Source organism: Nyctibius grandis, chromosome 11 (assembly GCF_013368605.1).
Source record: "Nyctibius grandis isolate bNycGra1 chromosome 11, bNycGra1.pri, whole genome shotgun sequence".
Classification (NCBI taxonomy): domain Eukaryota; kingdom Metazoa; phylum Chordata; class Aves; order Nyctibiiformes; family Nyctibiidae; genus Nyctibius; species Nyctibius grandis.
In genome coordinates, this window is record NC_090668.1 from 6,109,494 (window position 1) to 6,128,842 (window position 19,349).

At 56.2% G+C, this 19,349-nt stretch overlaps 1 protein-coding gene across 1 annotated transcript; it reads right to left on the reverse strand.

The window, feature by feature from the left end:
* Positions 1 to 5,278: 5,278 nt before the first annotated feature.
* Positions 5,279 to 17,762, reverse strand: INSYN1 (inhibitory synaptic factor 1). Its single transcript, XM_068410616.1, has 4 exons — positions 17,674 to 17,762; positions 16,513 to 16,672; positions 15,472 to 16,221; positions 5,279 to 5,973 (listed from the first exon to the last, which is right to left on the reverse strand). The coding sequence occupies exons 3-4, from the start codon at positions 15,655 to 15,657 to the stop codon at positions 5,290 to 5,292; spliced, it is 870 nt and encodes a 289-aa protein (XP_068266717.1). The 5' UTR covers positions 15,658 to 16,221; positions 16,513 to 16,672; positions 17,674 to 17,762; the 3' UTR covers positions 5,279 to 5,289.
* Positions 17,763 to 19,349: the final 1,587 nt, after the last annotated feature.

Below are 19,349 nucleotides of genomic sequence, written 5' to 3' on the forward strand. Positions count from 1 at the left end.
ACAGAGGTGATGAGATACGGGGCCACCACGGCACAGGTCTCGGAAGGGGCAGTGAGGACGGCAGTAGCCCCTTGCGTGGGACACGCGTGTGCGTGCGTGTACGTGTGTGCGTGTGCACCCGCTGCCACCCAGTGGTGGCAGAGCACCCAGCCGTCACCCAGTAAAATGCATTTGATAAGGTGAGATAACGGAATAAATCAATATCCGTTTCCCATTGGCATAGCAAGGGCCGTATGCAGGTACCGGAGGGTTGAGCTCTGGGAGCGGTGGCCACTGGAGAAGAGGGTTTTGCTGGGCTGGAGGTGCTGGTGGAGCTGCCAGCTCAGCTCAGCATGTCAGGCAGAGACCCTCACCTCAAGTCTGGCCTCCTGCTGCCCTGGGGGCATTAAATGGCCTGGGTAGCCTCACCTAGGACCCCCACTCACCCAAGGAGCCCATTTAAGCTCAGCCTGGGGTTATTGATCCCTGCTTGAGCTGTGCTGCAGGGATGCTGCTCTCCAGCCATGCCTGTTGACCACAAACTTATTCCCACCTTGCCTCAGACCTGCCTCATCCTCACCACCTTCCCTGATTGAGCCCCTTCCCATCCCCTTCTGAGCTCCCTGTTGACACCAGTTCCCCCTTCATCCCCCCTTGCTGAGGGTGGGGTGAAGGCTCCTGCCCACTGCCAGGTACCCATCCCAACTCCCCCATCCATCTCTTTCCCTCTCCTGGCAGAGCAGAAGGTTTTCTTCAAGTGTCCTGCTGATATCGCTCCATCCTTGGGCTCTCAGCCCCGGAGAAGGTTGGAGCCCACCACTCCATCCACAAGCACAGAGAAGCTGCCCCAGCCAGCCTGCGCTACGGAGGCCTCCAGCAAGCTGTGAAATTAGAGACTGGCAAGTGGCAGGGGCAAACGAGGATTAATTAGCGTGCCATGGCCACGAGCACCCGTTTCAGGCCCATGTCTGGCTGGGCTGGGCTTATACATCTCCATCCCATGGCTGCCAGGAGGGCTTGGCTGGCAGAGCCTGGAGAGGAGTGTGAGATGCTCTGGTTGGGCTTTTAGTGCCGAATTGCATCGGGGTGAATCCATAACCCAGCTCTGAGTCACCGAGTGCCCTGATACGTGGCTTGGGGGTGCCCCTGAACCTGCCTTTCTCCTCCGACGGGGATGTCCTGGGCTGGGGATGAGGAGGAGAAGGGATGCAGGATGCTGCGATAACCCTCCAGGGAGAGAGGGCTGGGTCTGCGCTGGGGACGGGCACGGTTTTGGGGCGCTGTGAGCAGCGTGGGTACACTCTGCTTGGCGCAAGGCTCCTCTCATCCTGCGAGGAGATAACTGCCACCAGTCAGTCATCTGGCTGCAAGGCTGGAGATAAGCAGAGGCACGGAGGTTACAGCCCCCAACTCGCTGCACCACCGAGTAAAATCAAGCTGGGAAGACGCAGCTGAGCTGCATGGCCCATGGGGACCGTTAGATTTTGGGGGAATGCTCCTTTTCTCTGGACACCCTGGCCAGAGAGGTGAGGATGAGGAGGGAAGAACCTTGGTAGCCTCATCACAGATGGGTTTAACCCCTGAAAGCTGGAAGGTGAGGCTGAACGAGCATCATTGCACCAAGCGCTGGTACATCACTTGCGGTAATTCAGCCACGGAACGGCGAGGAACAAATCAGACAAGCTGCTGTACACGAGCAGAGGCAGGAGGCACCGCTTCTCCCTTCGACAACAAAGCATTTGTCTTCCAGCCGCAGTGAGCAACCAGCCCCGAGTGGTGCAGGGAGGGGGCAGCTAAAAATCCAGGGATGCTTTTACCAGCTACAAAGGGGCTGGTTGTAGCTTGGTCTGAGCCAGGGTTATGTGAAATAAAGCCCATTACTATGGGGGGAGACGTTGCTGCAGTCCCCTGAGAGCGGATCGTAATAGATTTGAGCAAAAAACCTGCATTTATATATGGGGACATGTTGGGTTTTGGCTTCCCAGGGGTGGCTGGGGTGAGCCCAGCGACCTGTGGGTGCAGTTTGAGCTCCCGAGTGCATCCCATCCTTTACAGCCCTGGCCTTCCCAAAGCCCGACCCCGAGTCAGAGCTCTTCCTTAGGCTGGAAAATATCCCATTATCCACTTTGCTGGCTGCCTTTCATGTCAGCGAGCTCAGAAGCGAAGTCTCCAGGCGGTCGGGGGCTATTTTCAGCCCTCGCCAAAGCGAGATGTAGCGAGACGGCTTATTCTTGGGGCGGGGAAGGTGGGGGGGGGGAAACTTTCCAGCTGGATTTCGTGAGCTGGAGGGATTGAGGGAGCTCGGAGGAGTTTCTTCAAAACACAAACCCCAGCAGAACCTCTTGGAATTCAGGTCAACTCAAACAGGAGCCGTGGGGAGGGTCAGAGCCGGAGGATTCGAAGGCGAAGCTGAAATTCTGCATTAAACTCCATCAAACCCTGGCTCTGGCCGGAGCAGCCGCCGAGCATCCTTCCCAGCCCAAAATCAGCAGGATGAGCAGCAGAGGTACCCGTCATTCAGGGTCGCTGACCAGTCCGTGTCCTCGTTTTATTTGCTGCTGTTTTTTTTTATTGCTTCTTGGAGGAACCCCAAGCCCTTCGCCCCTTCCTTTGCCAGCTCTGGTGATGATCTGGTTGCTGTTTCGGGTGGTCCTGAGCAGTTTTAGGGGGCCAGGGAGGGATTGGGGGTGGAGAAAAGGGACATTTTCAGGATGCTGTGGGGGAAAGGCTCGTTAATTTATTAATATATAGTGTCAAGATGAAGATGTGGTGCTTTCCCAGTCCAGCTCTGGCTCCGTCCCCCATCGCCCTCCCCGCGGCCATGAGCCAGCCCTGACGAGCTGGATCTCACCCCTGCAAGAGCAAAGTCCATTAATTCAACAACATTAATAATTAGCTCAGTGGTGCAATTAATAACATCATTAATAACTTTGTTACTGGTGTAACAAAGCCATTTTTACTGGTTTGAATGGTTTCTCCGTATTTGTCTTAATAATAATGCCCATTATCTGGAATTTTAACCTTAAAAAAAAAAAAAGAGCAGGTTTTCCTTCTAAATAATAACAGCAAAACCCCTCTGGGCGTGCAGAGGAGCAGCAAGGACATCGCCCGCGGTCCTCCGCATATCACCAATGGATTTATTACCCCTTACCCCGAGCAAAGGGGAGCAGGGTGTTGCCCCCGTCTCTGTTTACCCCTGTTTTATGGAGGTTTTTCATTTGTGGGCCCATGAGGGTCTTACTGCCGCCGTCGCTTGGATTTATCGGAGAGCATGAAATAAAGCCTGTGCAGCTGTAAATAAATTGTTAATAGAAACGTGGTGGGAAGAAGCTATTACCCTCGTCCGTACGGCCCCGTCTGAAGCAATTGGCTTTAAATCCCCGGCCCCGAGGTGAGCAGCCCCACGCTGTGCCTCAGTTTCCCCTTGTTTCGGGGTTGCTGGCGATGTGGGTGTCCCCAAATCCAGATCAGCTGAAAAGCATCTTCTCGTGGAGCTCCGACTGCTCTGAATTTTTCCCTCGTGCTCTTCCTGGCATCCTTCGGGAGGAGTTATTAAAGGACAAAGCTACATCTATTAATCATGCTTTCACAGTGGGGCCAGGCTGTAAAAACCTCATAAAAATAAATAAGTAACTGGCTGTTGACACATGGAGTAATGGAGGGAGTGGAGAGGTGTTGTCCCATCCCACATCTCCCCGTGCCGGCTCTGGGTGACCCTGGCTGTCCCCTCTCTGGGGTGTGGGATGGGGACATCCCGTCCCTCCATGGCCCTAGTTGTGAAAAACCAGGGGCTGATGCTCCCCTCGGGGTTTCAGCCCTGGGGGTAGGGGAAGATGTGGAGGAAGATGATGTATCAGCATCATCTTCCTCCCATGGTCCCCTCTGTGTGGTGTTTCTCTCTCCTGGCTTTGTCCAGGGCTGGGATGTCCTGGTGGGGACCCAGTTGTATGCTCCCCTGAATCCCAGGTGCTGATGGGAACATATGTGGATCCCCAGTTGACACCATGTCCCTTGGGTCCTAAAAATTGAAAAAAAAAATTAATTCAACGTCATTTGGGTGAAAGGCTTTCCTCCTGCTGTGATTTGGGTTGAATTCAGAGTGTTTTGATCACCGCCGCTTCCTCTTTGATGGGCGTTTCTCACGAGCATCCCTCACCCATGTGTGATGCTGGGTGGCAGCGAGGGTCCCAGCTCTGGGGCGACACTGGGAAAAAGCTTGAAACGGAGCATCTCTGACCTGGATTAAAAATAAAGAGTCAAGGCGGTGGGTTTTTTTGCTGCCAGGCTTGGAAAAACCACCGTCATGCCAAGGATGCTCGAGGGCTGGTGGTGCAAGCACATCTCTGCGGGAGGAAGAGCCAACGGGGAGGACATGGGGTGTTTGTCTCCAGGCCCAGGTGCTGCACTGACCCCTTTGGATGCCGAAAGCTTCAGCAGAACCTGGAAGCCAAAAAAAAAATGCCAAGGGGGGATCTGAAGGCCCAGATTCCTTCATTTTTTTAGGGCAAATCCACTTGTTTTCCCGCTAAATTGGGGCTGAAGCTTTTGAAACACAAACCCAGAAGCAGGTTCTTGAAGGAAAGCTGGAGACACTTCACATGTCGGTTTGAGATGGTTGCAAGGCTTTGAGGTCACTGATATATCCCCTGGAGCTGGTATGAAGGATGGAAATTGGGAGATGGGGTGGTTTCCTCACCCCTACTCCTCGGCACCGGTGTGGTTTTGGTCTCCACAAGCCCCTCTCCGTCCCTCTAAAGCTCTCGGGCCACATGCCAGCCGGGGAGGTGACAGCTCCGGTGACGTCCCTGCTCTGCTCAGACGTCAGATGTGACAAAGCAAATCCCACCGGCTCTTCTTAAGCCAAACAGGGATAAGATGTCCCAAGGAGAAACACTGGGTCCCCCCCCAGCCCAGCCACCCCCCCCACCAGCGTCCCCACGTCCCCATCCATCCCCTGGCCATGACCTCAGATGCTCTGGCTCTCCCCTCCATATAGTTTCCCTCTCTTGGTACATATATACATATAATATATATATGTTATTGTTGTTATTTCTCCATGACGGACGGTTTATTGATCTGAAACTTCTGTCCACAAAATTAAAATTGAAAGTTTAGAATTCCCTGAGCCTCAAAAATGACAGGTAGGTAGTTGGGACATTTGTCTTCTTTGCCACCTTTTCATGTTGATTTTATTATTAGTATTGATTTATTTAAATATATATTTTTATATATATATATATATAATTTTTTTTCTGTCCCTCCCCCTCCCGTTCACCCACCCTCCCCAAATCCATACGGCGGAGCCCGGCATCAGTTTTTATTTTTAATTTTCTGCTTGGCCGGGATATAAGGCAGCACCGTCTGGGTGCTTTTATCGGCTACCGTCTGCGTGCTGCTGTTCCTCGTCAGCCGCCGCGCCGCGGGCCCACCACCACCGCTGGAAAGGTGCTTCGAGGGTGGCCCCGCCAGCACCTTACGACCAGACTCCTCGGGGCCATCGGTCCCTGGGGACACCGCGTTGTCACCGTCCCGGTCGTCGTCGCAGCACAGAGCATGGTAAAGCACCTTGTCGCTGAATCGGACCCGTTCCCGCGTGCCGGCCGGGCGGTGGTGCGGGATCTTCTGGCCGGTTGTCGTGCCAAAAGCTTCCTCGCTGGATGAATCCGGGGTCCCCCCTCCGCGGGGACTGTTGGTGATGGGGATCCCCCCGTTCATGAGCCGGTAATCGGGCTGGCGAGGCGGTGGGGGCTGCTGCTGCGGCCGGGGGGGCTCGGGACCGTCGCCCGGGTCGGAGGGGGTGGAAGCATCGAGGAAGGAGCAGAATTCCCAGCTGTCGGAGAGGATGTCGGAGGTGGGGAAATCGAGGGGTCCCAGCTCGAAGGCGCCTCCCCCCTTCTCGCTGCTCGAGGTGCTGCTGACCGTCGCCGTCGTCCAGTCGTCCGGCTCCAGCTCGAACTCGAAGTCGGACGTCAGCCGGTCGATCTGGCTCACCACCTGCGGACGGACGGACGGACAGACGGGCTGAGGGCAGTCGCTGGACTCCGTAATAACACCCCATCCCTAAATCTCTGCCATTCCCCCCAGCATCACCAGCGTGATGAGCTGGGAGGTCTCAGCCCAGGTGGAGCTGCTCCAGGAGCCCCTCAACAGGGACTGAAGCCCACCCATGGGCACAGCACCCATGGGCCCTGAGCTAGCGGTGAAGCCTTGGGTGCTCCTGGGAGCTCGGTGCAGCAGGATGGGCCCTTCCTAGGGTGGCCCTGGGGTCTGTCTTGTCCCCCAGGACCCTGAGTGCCACTCCAAATCCCTGCACACGCGGTGTCCCTTGGTCCCTTGCACCCATCCATGGGGAGCCACCAGCGACTGCCACCTCCTCCCCCTGGAAAAGGCAACTCCGCGGGTGGGGAAACTGAGGCAGGGGGTGGAAGATGTTCCAAGGCTGTGTGACAAAATGCAGAGCAGCACGGGAAGGTCGGGGGCTGCGGGGACAGCGCTGTCACCTCCCTGCCCTGGCTGGGATGCTGATGGGCTCGGTCCCCAATCCTTCTTCTCTTGCATGATGTTGAGTATAGCAAGACCCGTGGTGGCTTGGGGATGAGGTCATAGCCCTGCCACGCCGCAGGGGACAGACCTCACATGGAGCATGAATAAAACAAAGCCTTAAAAAAGTAAAAATAAGCAGATGTAACGTCCTAGCTGAGGTCGGAGCCACGGGCAGGGCTGGAAGGGGACAGAAGGGGGAAGGACCTCCTTCCTCCTGTGGCTCCCACGGACTGTGGTCTCCATCTAATGACCTTGCCGAGGTGCAAGAGACTCATCACCCACCTTCAACTCTTTAACCCCATCCAGCTCAACGGCTGCCCAGCACCGAGGCCAGCACTAATCCTGCCCGGGGTACCCCAATCCCACCCGAGCACCCATCATTGTGGCATCCAACTGGAGCCATCGCTCTTTCTCCGTGGCGTTTCTTGGCTGGTGTTTCTGCGTGTATATATGCGTGTGCATGGGGGTGTGTGTGGTTTTATTTCGTGCGGGAGGCAGAGCACGACGTGAAAATTCAACCCAGCAGCAGGTTGAAGCGCATATTTTTGGCAGGGTTGCTGGCTCGCTTCCCCCCACCTTCCCCGGGGGAGCTGGCAGAGGGCCTGGCCAGGCCCAGCGCTGCCAAGCAGGAGGTGGGCAGCGGCAGACAGGTTGGGGGGGCTAGGGGGAACCCCTCGATACCCCTCGTACCTGTTTGTGCACCCAGTTGATGCATTTTGTGCTCCCCAACTCCCCAGCATGGGCATCCGCGGGCATCGGGGCTCCCTGGCACCCCGGGGCTGTGTCCCTCTCACTGCTCCTTGGTCCCCCCATTCCACACACGGAGCATTTGAGAGTGACAAACCCCTGTGCTTGGCTTTTTCCAGGTGGTTTCTCCATGCATAAGGGTTTTTTTTCCTGGTTATTTTTCATGATTGCCTTTCTCTCCCCATCTTTTTCCTTCCTCTGCCCTTCCACACGTCCTTTCCTGGTGGAAATCAGCCAGAGATTTCCCAAAATAACAGAGGGACAACACATCAATGGGCAATATCTTGCCAGACACATTTTCTTTCCTTCTCATGCCACCGAAAAGCCCTGCCGTATCTCCATTGGTGCCACAATTCATCAACAGGTGTTGGACTTCCTCATCCACCAAGAATAATTACTCATGACACATCTCTCCATCATTTTTATGCTGCTGTTATCCCATAACTCCATTTTTTTGAGCACTTTTGGGGGGGAAACTGAATTCTTGGGCTTAGACACCCCAGCCCATCCTTGTGGTGGGTGGCCAAGAGTGGCCACCCCAAAGCTGCTGTCACGTTGCCAGGTTGCCCTTGGTCTCTGCAGAGCTTTGCTGGATGCCAGAGCACAGAGGTTTGGGTCAACGCCATAAATCACTAGAAATGCACCATAAACCACGACTCAGCAGGGCAGGCTCCTCACCAAGCCCTCATGGTGGCTGAGGATGTGTGGGCAGAGTTAAGGGTAATTTAATACGTCTGGGCATCAGAAACCAGGAGCCCGGGGGGATGATTACGCTGCCAGCAGCCCAAGTGGCTCCATCACACTCTGCTGACCTAATTTTAATAAAATTCCCATATTCGAGCTCCAAATTTCGCTTCTTTGACAACCCTGCCCATGCAGTTCTCCTGCTCTGCCAAGCTCCCGAGGAGATGGCACCAAGGATGGGGGACCTTGGCCCCCCATTTACTTGTTGGGGGCATCCAGCCGTAGGCACGCGGCACCCCCTCTTTTAAATCAGCTGCAGGACCCCACAGGACATCTCCAAGCTCTGGCTGCAGCAAGGACCATTTATTGGGTCACCAAATGCTGCGTGACAACCTGGGGACAACCTGGATGAGCATCTTTGGAGGACAAAATAGTGTCACCTCCATGGGGGCACAACCCCAAGGGGCACAGGGATCCCATATGGTTCGGGTGAGGGTGATGAAGCTGGATGTGTGCTTTTGCTGCCTGGTACAAACATGGAGCAGAGCAATTGGGGAGCCCCTGGGAACAGGGAGACCCATTCTGAGATGGGACCGGCTGGTGTCACCAGGAACATGCAGGATGAAGGGTTGGGGATTGCTGCCCAGGAGCGTGTTGGACACATTGGCAATAAAAGCTGCCAAAAAACATTATTCCATGGAAAAAAAAGGGTGCCCAGATGAAGTTTGAGCTGGAAATGAGAGGACCTCTCCCACCATCAGACCTGAGCACACTGTGATGGGCACTAATACACCTTAACAGACTCCACCTGGAACCCTCACCCCACCCTGCCCATGGCCCAGTAACCCATATAAGCCCAGCTCAGGACTAGCAGTCCCATTCTGAGCTGTGCTGCATGGAGACCTGTCCCCAGCCCCATGGGCAGTTTCTCTCCTGGATGGACCTCTTGAAGGTACTTTGAAGCCTATCCCTTGTCCTGACTTGGGGATGGACCTTGGATCTACATCATGTCCCTGTCTCCTGGAGGTACTTTGGGTGCCTGAAGTAGGGTGGTGCTGGGGACAGTGAGCTGAGTGCTTCTCATTCCAGGCAGTAGAAGGCAACGAGCTTCACCTAAGCTCTTCACCCATGATCTCTGACTTATTTTTCCTGTCTCCTTGCCCATGCAAGACCTCCAGGGACCCATCCATCCTTCATGCTTTGGCTTTGAAGGGTGCTGAGGGCAAGCTGGGAGCATCTGCACCAACATCCACAAGAAAGTCTTGCAATTAGAAAAGGTAATTGCTTCTGTTCCCAATGCACCACCAGATTTCTCTTCTTTTTTCTTTTTTCTTTTTATTTTTCCTATTTTCTTTGGGGCAGAAGGGGTGAAACTTGAGGAAAGGGGAGAAAAAGAAAAGATTACGTGACCTCTTCTTTCTCAGTGACAAGAAAGAATTAGGAAAAAGGGCAGGAAAAGAGCTGTCTCTGGGAAACTCCCAGCTATTATTATTTTTTAATAAGGCAGCAAAAGATTCTGCTGAAACCCGCAGCTGAAATGAGATCACCTCTGTTTTCACACAGGCTTGGTGATTACAACACTGGGGTCAGGGCAAGCATCTCCCCGGCCATCGAGGTGGGTCCATATCACCCTGGGTCCTTGCTTCTCCTCATCCTCATTGAAGGGACCCACTGTGATTTGGGCTCGGTGGGTACCAGGAGGAGGCACATCCTTGTCCCAGTCCTCATCCTCATCCTGGTCCTCACCACAGGGATTAGTGTCACATCAGTGGTGGCTATTTTTAGGAGCTCTTTCTATTTTAAAGTGGTGGTGGCAGGAGGGAGGTGTTAAATACCTATGTGACACTTGGTACCTGCTGAGGATTGAAATGTAAAGTAGGATTTGGGCTTTTCTCCCCTTTTTTTCTCCCTCCTGAGGCAGGTTGTCAAAGATTTCTAGCTGAGGCCATCACTGCTGGGAGAGGGAGGGAGGATGGATGGACCAGACTTGGGATCGGGTGGTTTGGGGTGAGACCCTGGTGATGAGTCCAGTGAATTGGGGTGGTTCTTTCCCCCTACAAGCAGGTGAGGAGGGTTGGGGTGTCCTCAGCATGTGCTAGAGGTGCCATGGGGGTGACCGAGAGAGGAGGTGTCCCCGTCCTCCCTTGCCTTTAGGTTTCACCTCGCTGGAAAGAGCCAGGTGACAGCAGAGCATCTCTGGTCAAACCAGGGGTACCTGGCAGCAGGAGAACAGGGACCAAAAATAATTCCCATTGGCCTCGTGTGTGGTGTCACCAAGGGGCCTCATCCTGCTGCGCCTGAGTGCCCTGAAAGCAGGTGCTGGTGGCCAAGGGATGCTCAGCACTCACCCAAAGCAACAAGCTTTGAGCAGCTGGAGGATGGACAGAGGTGATGCAGAAGGATGAGCCCACGTCCCCATGGTACCCCGTAGAGACGGGCACTGAGCAAGGATGCTCTAAACCGCAGCACCAACCAGTTCACCCCCACCCCGAAAACCAGCTCCTACCATTCAGCCCAGCTGGGAGTGCTGGGTGCTCCCCTCACCTCACGCACAGTCCCCGCACCCATGGATATTGCTGGCAGCCAGGAGCTTTCCAGATAAAAGCCTGGGTGCCCCAAATCGGGTGTTTACCTCCCCAGCTGAGGCAGATGTTGAACATCTGGAGCATCGTTCTTTTTTAATGGGATTTTTGGTTATTGGCTGCAGATCAAGCACGGAGGTTCCTGCCTTGGTGCAACTGTTTTCCCCACCCACAGCAAAGCATCTTGTCCCCAGCCAGGCTGGGAGAGGAGCAGGGATTTTTGTGCGTTCCCCCCCCAGATCCCACGTTCCCTCAGCTGCCATCTCAGTCCCCATCCCCAGCACCCCGCTGTGCACCTCCAGCAGCACATTTTGGGATCCAAAGCATCTCCTCATGCTACGTAGATGCTTTCCCAGGCTGGATTCGACCCGCCTGGCCCCATACTCTCCTTTGCTGTCACACGGAGAGGATGTGCAACGGGACCGCGGGGCCCGTGCAAATAATCCCCGACCCTATTCCCAAATCATCCCAGAGGCATTTGACACCACTGCCTTGAACATCAGTTCCTCCATCCATAGGGAAAAAGAGCCACCCCAAACCCTCCAGCAGAGCCCCTGTGACCCCACAGCCCAAATCTCCCGGAGCAGGGACCTTCCCGCATCTCCCAAACCACTTCCCGGCGCGGGCGAGGTGAGTAAATATTTAATAAGGAATAAATGATTAACTGGAGCTCGCAAAGACAAGCTGGGTTACAGGGGCTTATAAATGAGCGTGCCGCGGATCTCAGGATCGTTTGCTACATCATCAGCTGCTAAATAGTTCAAAATCATTGCGCAGATCTCTAAAATATTTTATTATGAGAATAATAAGCTGCCTCCTCGCCATGAACTTTCCCAAGCGTTCCCAGCTAATCACCTATTGATTACAACGTTATTAAAGTATTTATTTTCATAAGGGGTCGCGGGGAGGATTTTCCTCCTGCCAAAGGCTTGGAGGGGACCCCTTGGTGCTGCTTCTCTGCGTGGTGGGACCCCACTGCTCCCATATCAAGGGGTGCAGGGGTGATAGGACCCTTCCCATGGGATTTTGGGGGGGTTTGCGCATCGGGAGAATCACAGAATCAACCAAGTTGGAAGAGCCCTCTGGGATCATTGAGTCCAACCATTGCCCTGACACCACCCTGTCAACTAGACCATGGCACTAGGTGCCATGTCCAGTCTTTTCTTAAACACCTCCAGAGATGGTGACTCCACCACCTCCCTGGGCAGCCTCTTCCCATGGCTAATGACCCTTGCTGAGAAGAAATGCTTCCTCATGTCCAACCTGAACCTCCCCTGGTGAAGCTTGAGGCTGTGTCCTCTTGTCCTATCACTAGCTGCCTGGGAGAAGAGGCCAACTCCCACTTCACTACAACCTCCCTTCAGGTAGTTGTAGACTGCAATAAGGTCACCTCTGAGCCTCCTCTTCTCCAGGCTAAACACCCCCAGCTCCCTCAGCCATTCCTCGTAGGTCAGACCCTCCAGACCCTTCACCAGCTTGGTCACCCTCGTCTGGACTCGCTCCAACACCTCAACATCTTTCTTGAAGTGCAGGGTCCGGAGACCTGCAGAGATGCTTATTTTTATTTCCCACCTCTGAATACGGATGGTTTCTGACTCCCAGCACTAACCAAAAGGATCCCCCTAAGGCTGGGAAAGGAGCTGCTGTAGAGATGGCTGGGACCTCCTGGGGTATCTCCTTCCCCATGGCATCACCCTTAATCCCGTGGGAGAAGGCCGGTGCTGGCAGGAGGCGCGTGGGAAGGCAGGGCAGCTCGGCGGAAGCGCCTTCCCCGCCTGCCTCCTGCTTCATTTCTACTTCCAGTGTGTGATTTCAAGCAAAGATTGTTGTTTTTTTTAATAATCGTTTTCCACCCCCCCGCACACAATCCAGCCCCGTCTCGGAGCGCTGGGGGATAATTATATACACAAAAGGGAAAGAGGGAGGGAGGGAGAGTGGGAGGGGAGAAACTGGTAAAACAGCATCGTGAATCAAAGGGACATCTGGAATGACAGCCTTCAGGTGGGAGACGCTCCCGGGAGCCAGGGATGGTGCCTAACCGGGGTCTGGTCCCATGTCGCATCGCCGTGGATGGCTCAGCAGAGTGGGGCCACCCTGGAGTCCCCGCGGGACCATCCCGCAATCCTGACTGAGTTTGAGACCCAAAAGCAGGGACAACCTGGGAAAAAAGCCTTATGTGAGCCGGAGCTGGCTGTGCCTGGGGCTGGTGGGTGGTTTCGGAGCAAGATTTATCCCTAGGTGAAAGCCCTCATGCCCACACAGGGGTTTTGATGGCTTCAGGGGTTAGTTTTGTCAAGGTGGTTATGACCTGTCTCCTTCTTCCAGACTGGCAAAGCCCTGGTACCCAGCTCTTCTTGCAAGGAGAACCTGGAAGGAGCAGGTCCAGCATGACCCAGGGAAGGTTTTCTGGCTCTGCAGGTGCCTCTGGTGCAGCAGGATTGGGTCCACCGATGCCCTCACCAACCACATCCAGCCCCACAACCCCACCAGCAAAGCCCCGAGCAGAGGAAATGGCCACAAGGATGGACATTTCCAAAGCCTCCATGGCATCTCCATTGGAGAATACACCAAGATCACAAGTGCCAGGGCCCTGTGGGCACTAATGGACTTTAATGCCCCTGAACAGCCCCTCCTGGGACCCCCACCCATGAAGCCCACTTAGGCTCAGGGCCATCAGTCCCTGCCTGGGGCTGCAGGGCTGCCTGTCCCCAGCCTTGTCCCCATGTCCTGGCCCTCACCTCCAGCCGAGGAAGAGCATCGCTCTGTGCAAGGTAGACAACCACAAGGGCTTATTTTTTTAATTCTTCTTTTTCACCAGTATGCTAGAGCTTATGATTTGCCAGCCTGATGTCTACCACAGACTTTTCTGAGTGGGTTTGAAAGAGATTTCCACATAACGTGCTCCCATCGAGCTTGCTCTGAGCAATTCAGAAGACAATGGGTTGAATTTCCAAAGCCTCTAATGGCCAACATCTGCTTGGTTTGGGGAAAACCAGACCTCTGTTTCTTGGGAGTCCTTGGAGACCAGTTTAGCCTGGTTGGACTGGTGTGTTTCAGATCTGGAGCCTGTTCTTAGTACTGAGTTTTATGCTGTTTTGTATAAATTCAACTAATTGCTGCAAAGTTGTATGGGTATGTTGTAGGAGTTGTTGAGAAGGGGTGAAGTTTAGGACACACCTCACAGCAGGGACCTCATGGCTGGCTCTGCGTTGACCTGGCCACGTTGTCCCATGATGTGAGGGGCTTTTCCAGGACAGCTATGGGATGCAGCTCTTCCACCCTCCAATGTTATTCCTCCTCCTTTGAGCCTGCTTCCCAAAACCTGTCCCCAGGGAATGTCAAGAGCCATTTACCCCTCCCCTGTGTCCTCAGGCCACCTTCTTCTCTTCTCTGCTCTGAGACACACTGGTACAACCTGACTTGGGCAGCCTACCAAGGATGCTGCGGGGATGCTCAAGGTCCTTCTGGCCCCAGGAGCTGAACGGGGACCTTGTGGAGCCACCTGAAGCTTGGTGAGAAGCACAACCCAGCCTCAGCTGTGAAACAGCCAGAGATTTGTCCCATCCTGATCCTCCTTATCCCTCCACATCCTCGGCAGGAGGGATGTTTGTAGGATTAGGGTGGTCCCACCTGGCCTTAGATCCATGGGCTCAATGAAAGGGGTTGAACTGCCATCGTCCTTGCTTTAAAGGCCTCTTTAAGCTCCTGGATGAGCACAAAGTGAACTCAGGCTAAATGGAGAATAGTTCTGCCTCCTGATTATTACCATTATGACTATTTTTAATCCACCAGAGATTCATTGAAGGAGTTTTGGGTTCCCCCGTTGGCATTGAGGGAATGGGAAGAGCTTTTTGCTTCGGGTGGCCGGGTTTGCTTTCTGCTGCAGGAAGGACTGGCAAAGCCACGAGAGAAAGGAAAATCTCTAGGGATGCCATGGCCAGGTCAAACCCTCGTGGGGACCCAAGGGGACAGTGTGGTGGGACATGGCATCCCCCCAGAGCTGGCTTTCCCAGTGGGATGGCCTCCCTAAAATCCCCCAGACTGACTAGAGCCATCCCAAAGGAGGACACTGCATCCCAGGGAATGCTTCACGCTGGAAGATGTCACCTCCCTGACCACGGCCACGTCTGCACCGAGGATGACGTTGGTCCACTTGCATCAGCGCTCTCTCGGTGGCACCCAAATGTCACCGACCCGCGCGGGGCTGCTCCATGGTGACCCCACAGCAAAACCTCCACCAATTTCTGCCCTTCCTGGGGAGACATGAGGTTCTGCACGGCTCTGGAGATAACCCCATGCTCTGCTCAGGCCATGGAGAGGACGCAAACGCCCGCCTGCCCTATCGCAAAAGTGAGCTGCCATGCCATGCTCGAGGCTACCGCACGCTTCCCCCAGCACCTGCAGAGACGTCCTAAATTACCATCCAAATCCCCTTCCCCTTCACCTTGGAGCTGTGTTGCCCAAACACTTGAGCCACAGAAATATCATCCCCTCTTCATCCGCCCCCCTGGTTTGAAAGCAGCCTGGAAAACACTCCCCAAGGCAGAGCAGAGCTGCCGGTGGCACAGTGCTGATGGCACCGGTTCCCCCAGCCCCAGTGTGTGACCCCACGGTGCTTTTCCCACCACCAGCACCCTCAGGATCGGTGCCTCGGCCGGGCCACCCGACCCCGAGCAAACCCTGGTGTCAAGGTCAAGAGCGATTTTGCAAACTGTGTCTATTTTTTTTCTCCCCCTTCTTTTTGAAAATCCTACTGCACATCAGCCGGGCTGTGCCACCCCATGTCCCTCCTGGGGCTGATGGGTTGCGGGTGCTGAGCCGGCTCTGCTCCCCCCAGCACAACAAGGCAGGGGGACGGGGACAGGGCAGCCCCATTTGGTGCCAGCAGCTACCGCGACCCGCGCAGGGATGCGATAGCACCCCGGGGCTTTCCTACCTCCCGGAGCTCCTTGGCCACCTCCTTGAGCTCTTGTAAGATGCCTTCCAGTTGCCCGATCACCATTTTCATCCGACTCCGGATCTTTTCCCTTTCACAATTACTTTTGCTGCTGCTACAATTGCTGCTGTTGCTGCTGCTGGGGTGGTCACTGGGCTGCCTGTCCTGGCAGGTCCGGGAGTCCATCCTTCCCTACCGACCTCGATTCCTGGCCCCAACAGCTCTGTCCATCCTGTTCCCCCCTAACCGGGTGGCCTGGCGTCCGCGCAGCCCCTCTCGGCCAGGGAGCTTTCAACATCTTAACGTTCCCTTGCCTCCAAGAAAGTCCCAGCCACGCGCTCGCCTCCCTGCGAGGTCGGGGGGCTCTGGGTGGGAGCGGGGTGCAGGGTCGGGATGCAGCATGCGGAGTCGGGAATGCTGCAAAGGGGGCTCAGCCGGTGGCCGTGGGGAGATGTGGCGTGGCCATGGGATGAGACGAGGAGGCGAGCACTGCCTGGTCGGTCGAGCGGGAGGAGGAGGAGGAAGAGGAAGAGTCCCTTGGATGTCCCAGGAAGCTAAAATCCACCGGCTCACGCCTTGCCTGCTCCCCGGTGCTGGAGAGGGGCACGTGGGGCTGGGTGTCCCCAGGGAATGATGCTGCGTCCCGTGTCAGGCCCTCGCTCCGGGGTCGCTGGCTCCAACGCTGGGTGGTGGTGGTGGTGGGGGTCTCTCAGCTGGGCACAGGTGTCCTGGGGAGCCTGGGGTCCCCTCCTGCAAGGAGAGACAGACAGACAAGGTGACGGAGCCATCCCTTCCAGAGACAGAGAGCTGGGGAGGGGCGCCCTGCCCACTCCTGCCTTGATCTCTGCCCCGGCATGAGGACAAGCCCCTGGGTACCCCCATAGCAGCCTCCCCTAATTGAGGGGGGGCGCAGGATGGAGCCTGGCACTCTCTGTTTTGCCCCCCCCCCCAGTCTGAGACGTGGAGACTGGGTGCAGTGGGGTCTCGCTGAGCCAAAGGGATGGATAGATGGACAGACAGACGCGCAGCTCAGGAACTTACCCTCGATCCAGACCTCCCTTGGCTCCAGCCCAAGCTCTTCCTTGTCCTTCTTATTTTTCTTTATCCTTTTCTTACTTCCTCCCCCTCCTCCTCCTCTTCCTCCTCCTTTGGGGCTTTTGCGTGACACAAGAGGAGTCCGGGGGCCACTTTCCTTCGGTCACTGTTGGAAGGAGTGAGATGTTACCAGAGGTGACAGCTCGCCGTAGTGGGGGGGTGACATGTCCCAGGGGAACCCCTCTGCTTTGAGGGGGGGTCAGGCAGCCTCCTACCCCCACGGAGGCCATCCCACTGCCATCCTCCTCCCGGGTTCAAGCCCCAACCCCTCCTTGGCAGAGGAGGGGGGGAAACCCACCTTGCCCCCAAATGCCCCTCTCCCTCATTTGATGGGGGGAAGCAGCACTGGTGGAGGCGGAGTGGGGTGGGGGGCACATCCCCCCAGCCCGGGGGTGCGAGCAGGGAAACTGGAGGGGGGGTCCTGGCATGCTTGCATCTCCATCCCTGGTACCCGTGTACTCCATCCCTGGTACCCGTGTACTCCATCCCCAGTACCCACATCCTCCGGGGCACTGAGGATGGAGGCTGTCAGTCCCCTCATCCTCCATCCCTGGTACCCACAGCCTCCATCCCTGGTACCCACAGCCTCCGGAGCACCGAGGATGGAGGCTGTCAGTCCCCTCATCCTCCATCCCTGGTACCCACAGCCTCTGGGACACCGGGGATGGAGGAAGTCAGTCCCCTCACCCTCCATCCCTGCTACCTGCATCTTCCATCCCCAGTACCCACGTCCTCCGGGGCACCGGGGATGGAGGCTGTCAGTCCCTGCATCCTCCATCTCTGGTACCCACATCCTCCATCCCCGGTACCCACATCCTCCGGGGCACCAGGGATGGAGGCTGTCAGTCTCCGCATCCTCCGGGGCACCGGGGATGGAGGAAGTCAGTCTCTGCATCCTCTATCCCCGGTACCCGCATCCTCCATCCCGGCTGCTCGCATCCTCCATCCCGATGCCCGCATCCCCGCATCCTCCATCCCCGGTACCTCCATCCTCCATCCCTGGTGCCCGCATCCTCCATCCCCCGGTGCCCACATCCCCCCACTACCCGCACCCCCCCGGCCCCGTCCCCGCACCCCCGCACCCTCCCCGGTGTCCCCGGCACCCACCGGCGGCAGGGCTGCCGGCTCAGGACCGGGCTCCCCCCGGGCGCCGGGCGGGCGGAGCGGGACGGGCAGCGCCCGGCGCCCCGGGCAGAGCCATGGGGCGGGCGGAGCGGCGATGGGCGCCCGGCCCCCGGCCCCCGCAGCCTCCCCAGCTCCCCACGGCTCCCGGTTCAGCTCGCCCCGGTGGCTGCTGTGTCAGAGAAAGGGGCCGAGCCTCTGCCGGGCGGGGAGGGGGGGGCTTAAAGGGGCCGGTTGCCCCTTTGGAGGGTGCGGAGAGGGGAGGGGGGCAGCGCCCCAGAGCGCCGCACTTGTTTGGGGAGGAGGCTGTGCCTCAGTTTCCCCACTCAGTTCCCCCCATTTGAATAATAAGCTCATTAAAGCTGGTCCTTTCTGAATGCAAAAGTCCCCCCCCTCCAGCCCTGTGGGTCACATTTGGGGCCAATTTCTGCAGGATCTGTAAAAAAGCCACCAGCGTGCCCGGGATGCGAGAGCATCAACCTAACAAAGGTTCCTGCTGCAGGGACGTGCCTGGGCAGGAGGAAAACAACAACCACAGGCCTGGGTGTGCGTGGGGGGGGGTCCAGCGAAGGGAGGGAACCAGCCCAAAGCGGGGATCCAGCCTGGGAAGATCCAGCGTGGGAAAATCCGTCCAGTTTAACAGCACTGGGAGGAAGAAGAAGAGATTCGTGTCCTAGAGCCAAAGCGCGACGATAGGTGGCAATCCCAGGTCTGCGGGAGGCGGCGTGTGCGCGTACGTGGGTTATTTATTGCCTCCTACCGGGTACGGTCCAAAATGCTGAACACACTTTTTTGGCGTCGACTCGAACTGACTCATCCTTTAGCGAGCAGCTCGTCACAAGATGATGCTTTGCAGGGGGAACTCTTCTGATTCCCAGGGGACATTTGGGTTGGGGTCCAGCAGTGGATCGCCCCCAGGATGGCAGGAGTGCTGGGGTGCATGGCGGGTGTCGGCGAGCAATCCCTCGGTGCACAGCTTTATTGTAAGGATATTTTCCAGGGTAACTGCGTGGCCAGTGGGAAGTTCTCAGCAGGACCCTTCTCCATGCAATAATTTGTACCTAAAGCCCTGACTACCACGACGCTCTTTCCTCTGCTCCCAGGTTTAATTTCCTCTAGTAGCAGGTTAACGCCAGCTCACGCTCTGCCGTTAACCAGGCAGAGCTGAAAATCAGTGGGGATATTAGGACAGTAAATCGAGGAAAGAGTGGAGGTGGTAAAATGGGAATGGAGGTGGTAAAATGGAGATGGAGGTGGTAAAATGGGGATGGAGGTGTTGTTCCTGGGAAATCCACCTCGGATGGGTGATGCAGGACCGGGTAAGGTCTCACCGCTGAACACACACTGCAGATCCGGCAAAGGTGATAAGAGCTATTGAATTCTTTTGGCCTGAATAAACTACAGCTGGGAATAAAACGAGTGACTGAGCCCTGGGCTGGGGAGGAAACACTGCTCCCTCCATGATTTGCTCTTCCCCTCTCCCGTAGGCATCTCCTCGTCCCACTGTGATGGCTACGGGCAGCCCAGGGAGTTTTGATCTGAGTCAGGTTGATAATAGATGCTTGTGCATCACAGCCCAGATTTGGGGGGGGGGGCGGGTCATGGACCACCCTACTCTCAGCATCTCATGTCCCTTGTGACTGATCCATGTCCCTCATCTC

Excerpts from the sequence above, each read along its gene's own strand:
- INSYN1 (XM_068410616.1), bottom strand. The coding sequence starts at position 15,657 with ATGGACTCCCGGACCTGCCAGGACAGGCAGCCCAGTGACCACCCCAGC. Across the intron at positions 5,974-15,471 it reads TGGCCAAGGAGCTCCGGGAG|GTGGTGAGCCAGATCGACCG; the intron begins GTAGGAAAGCCC and ends GTCCGTCCGCAG.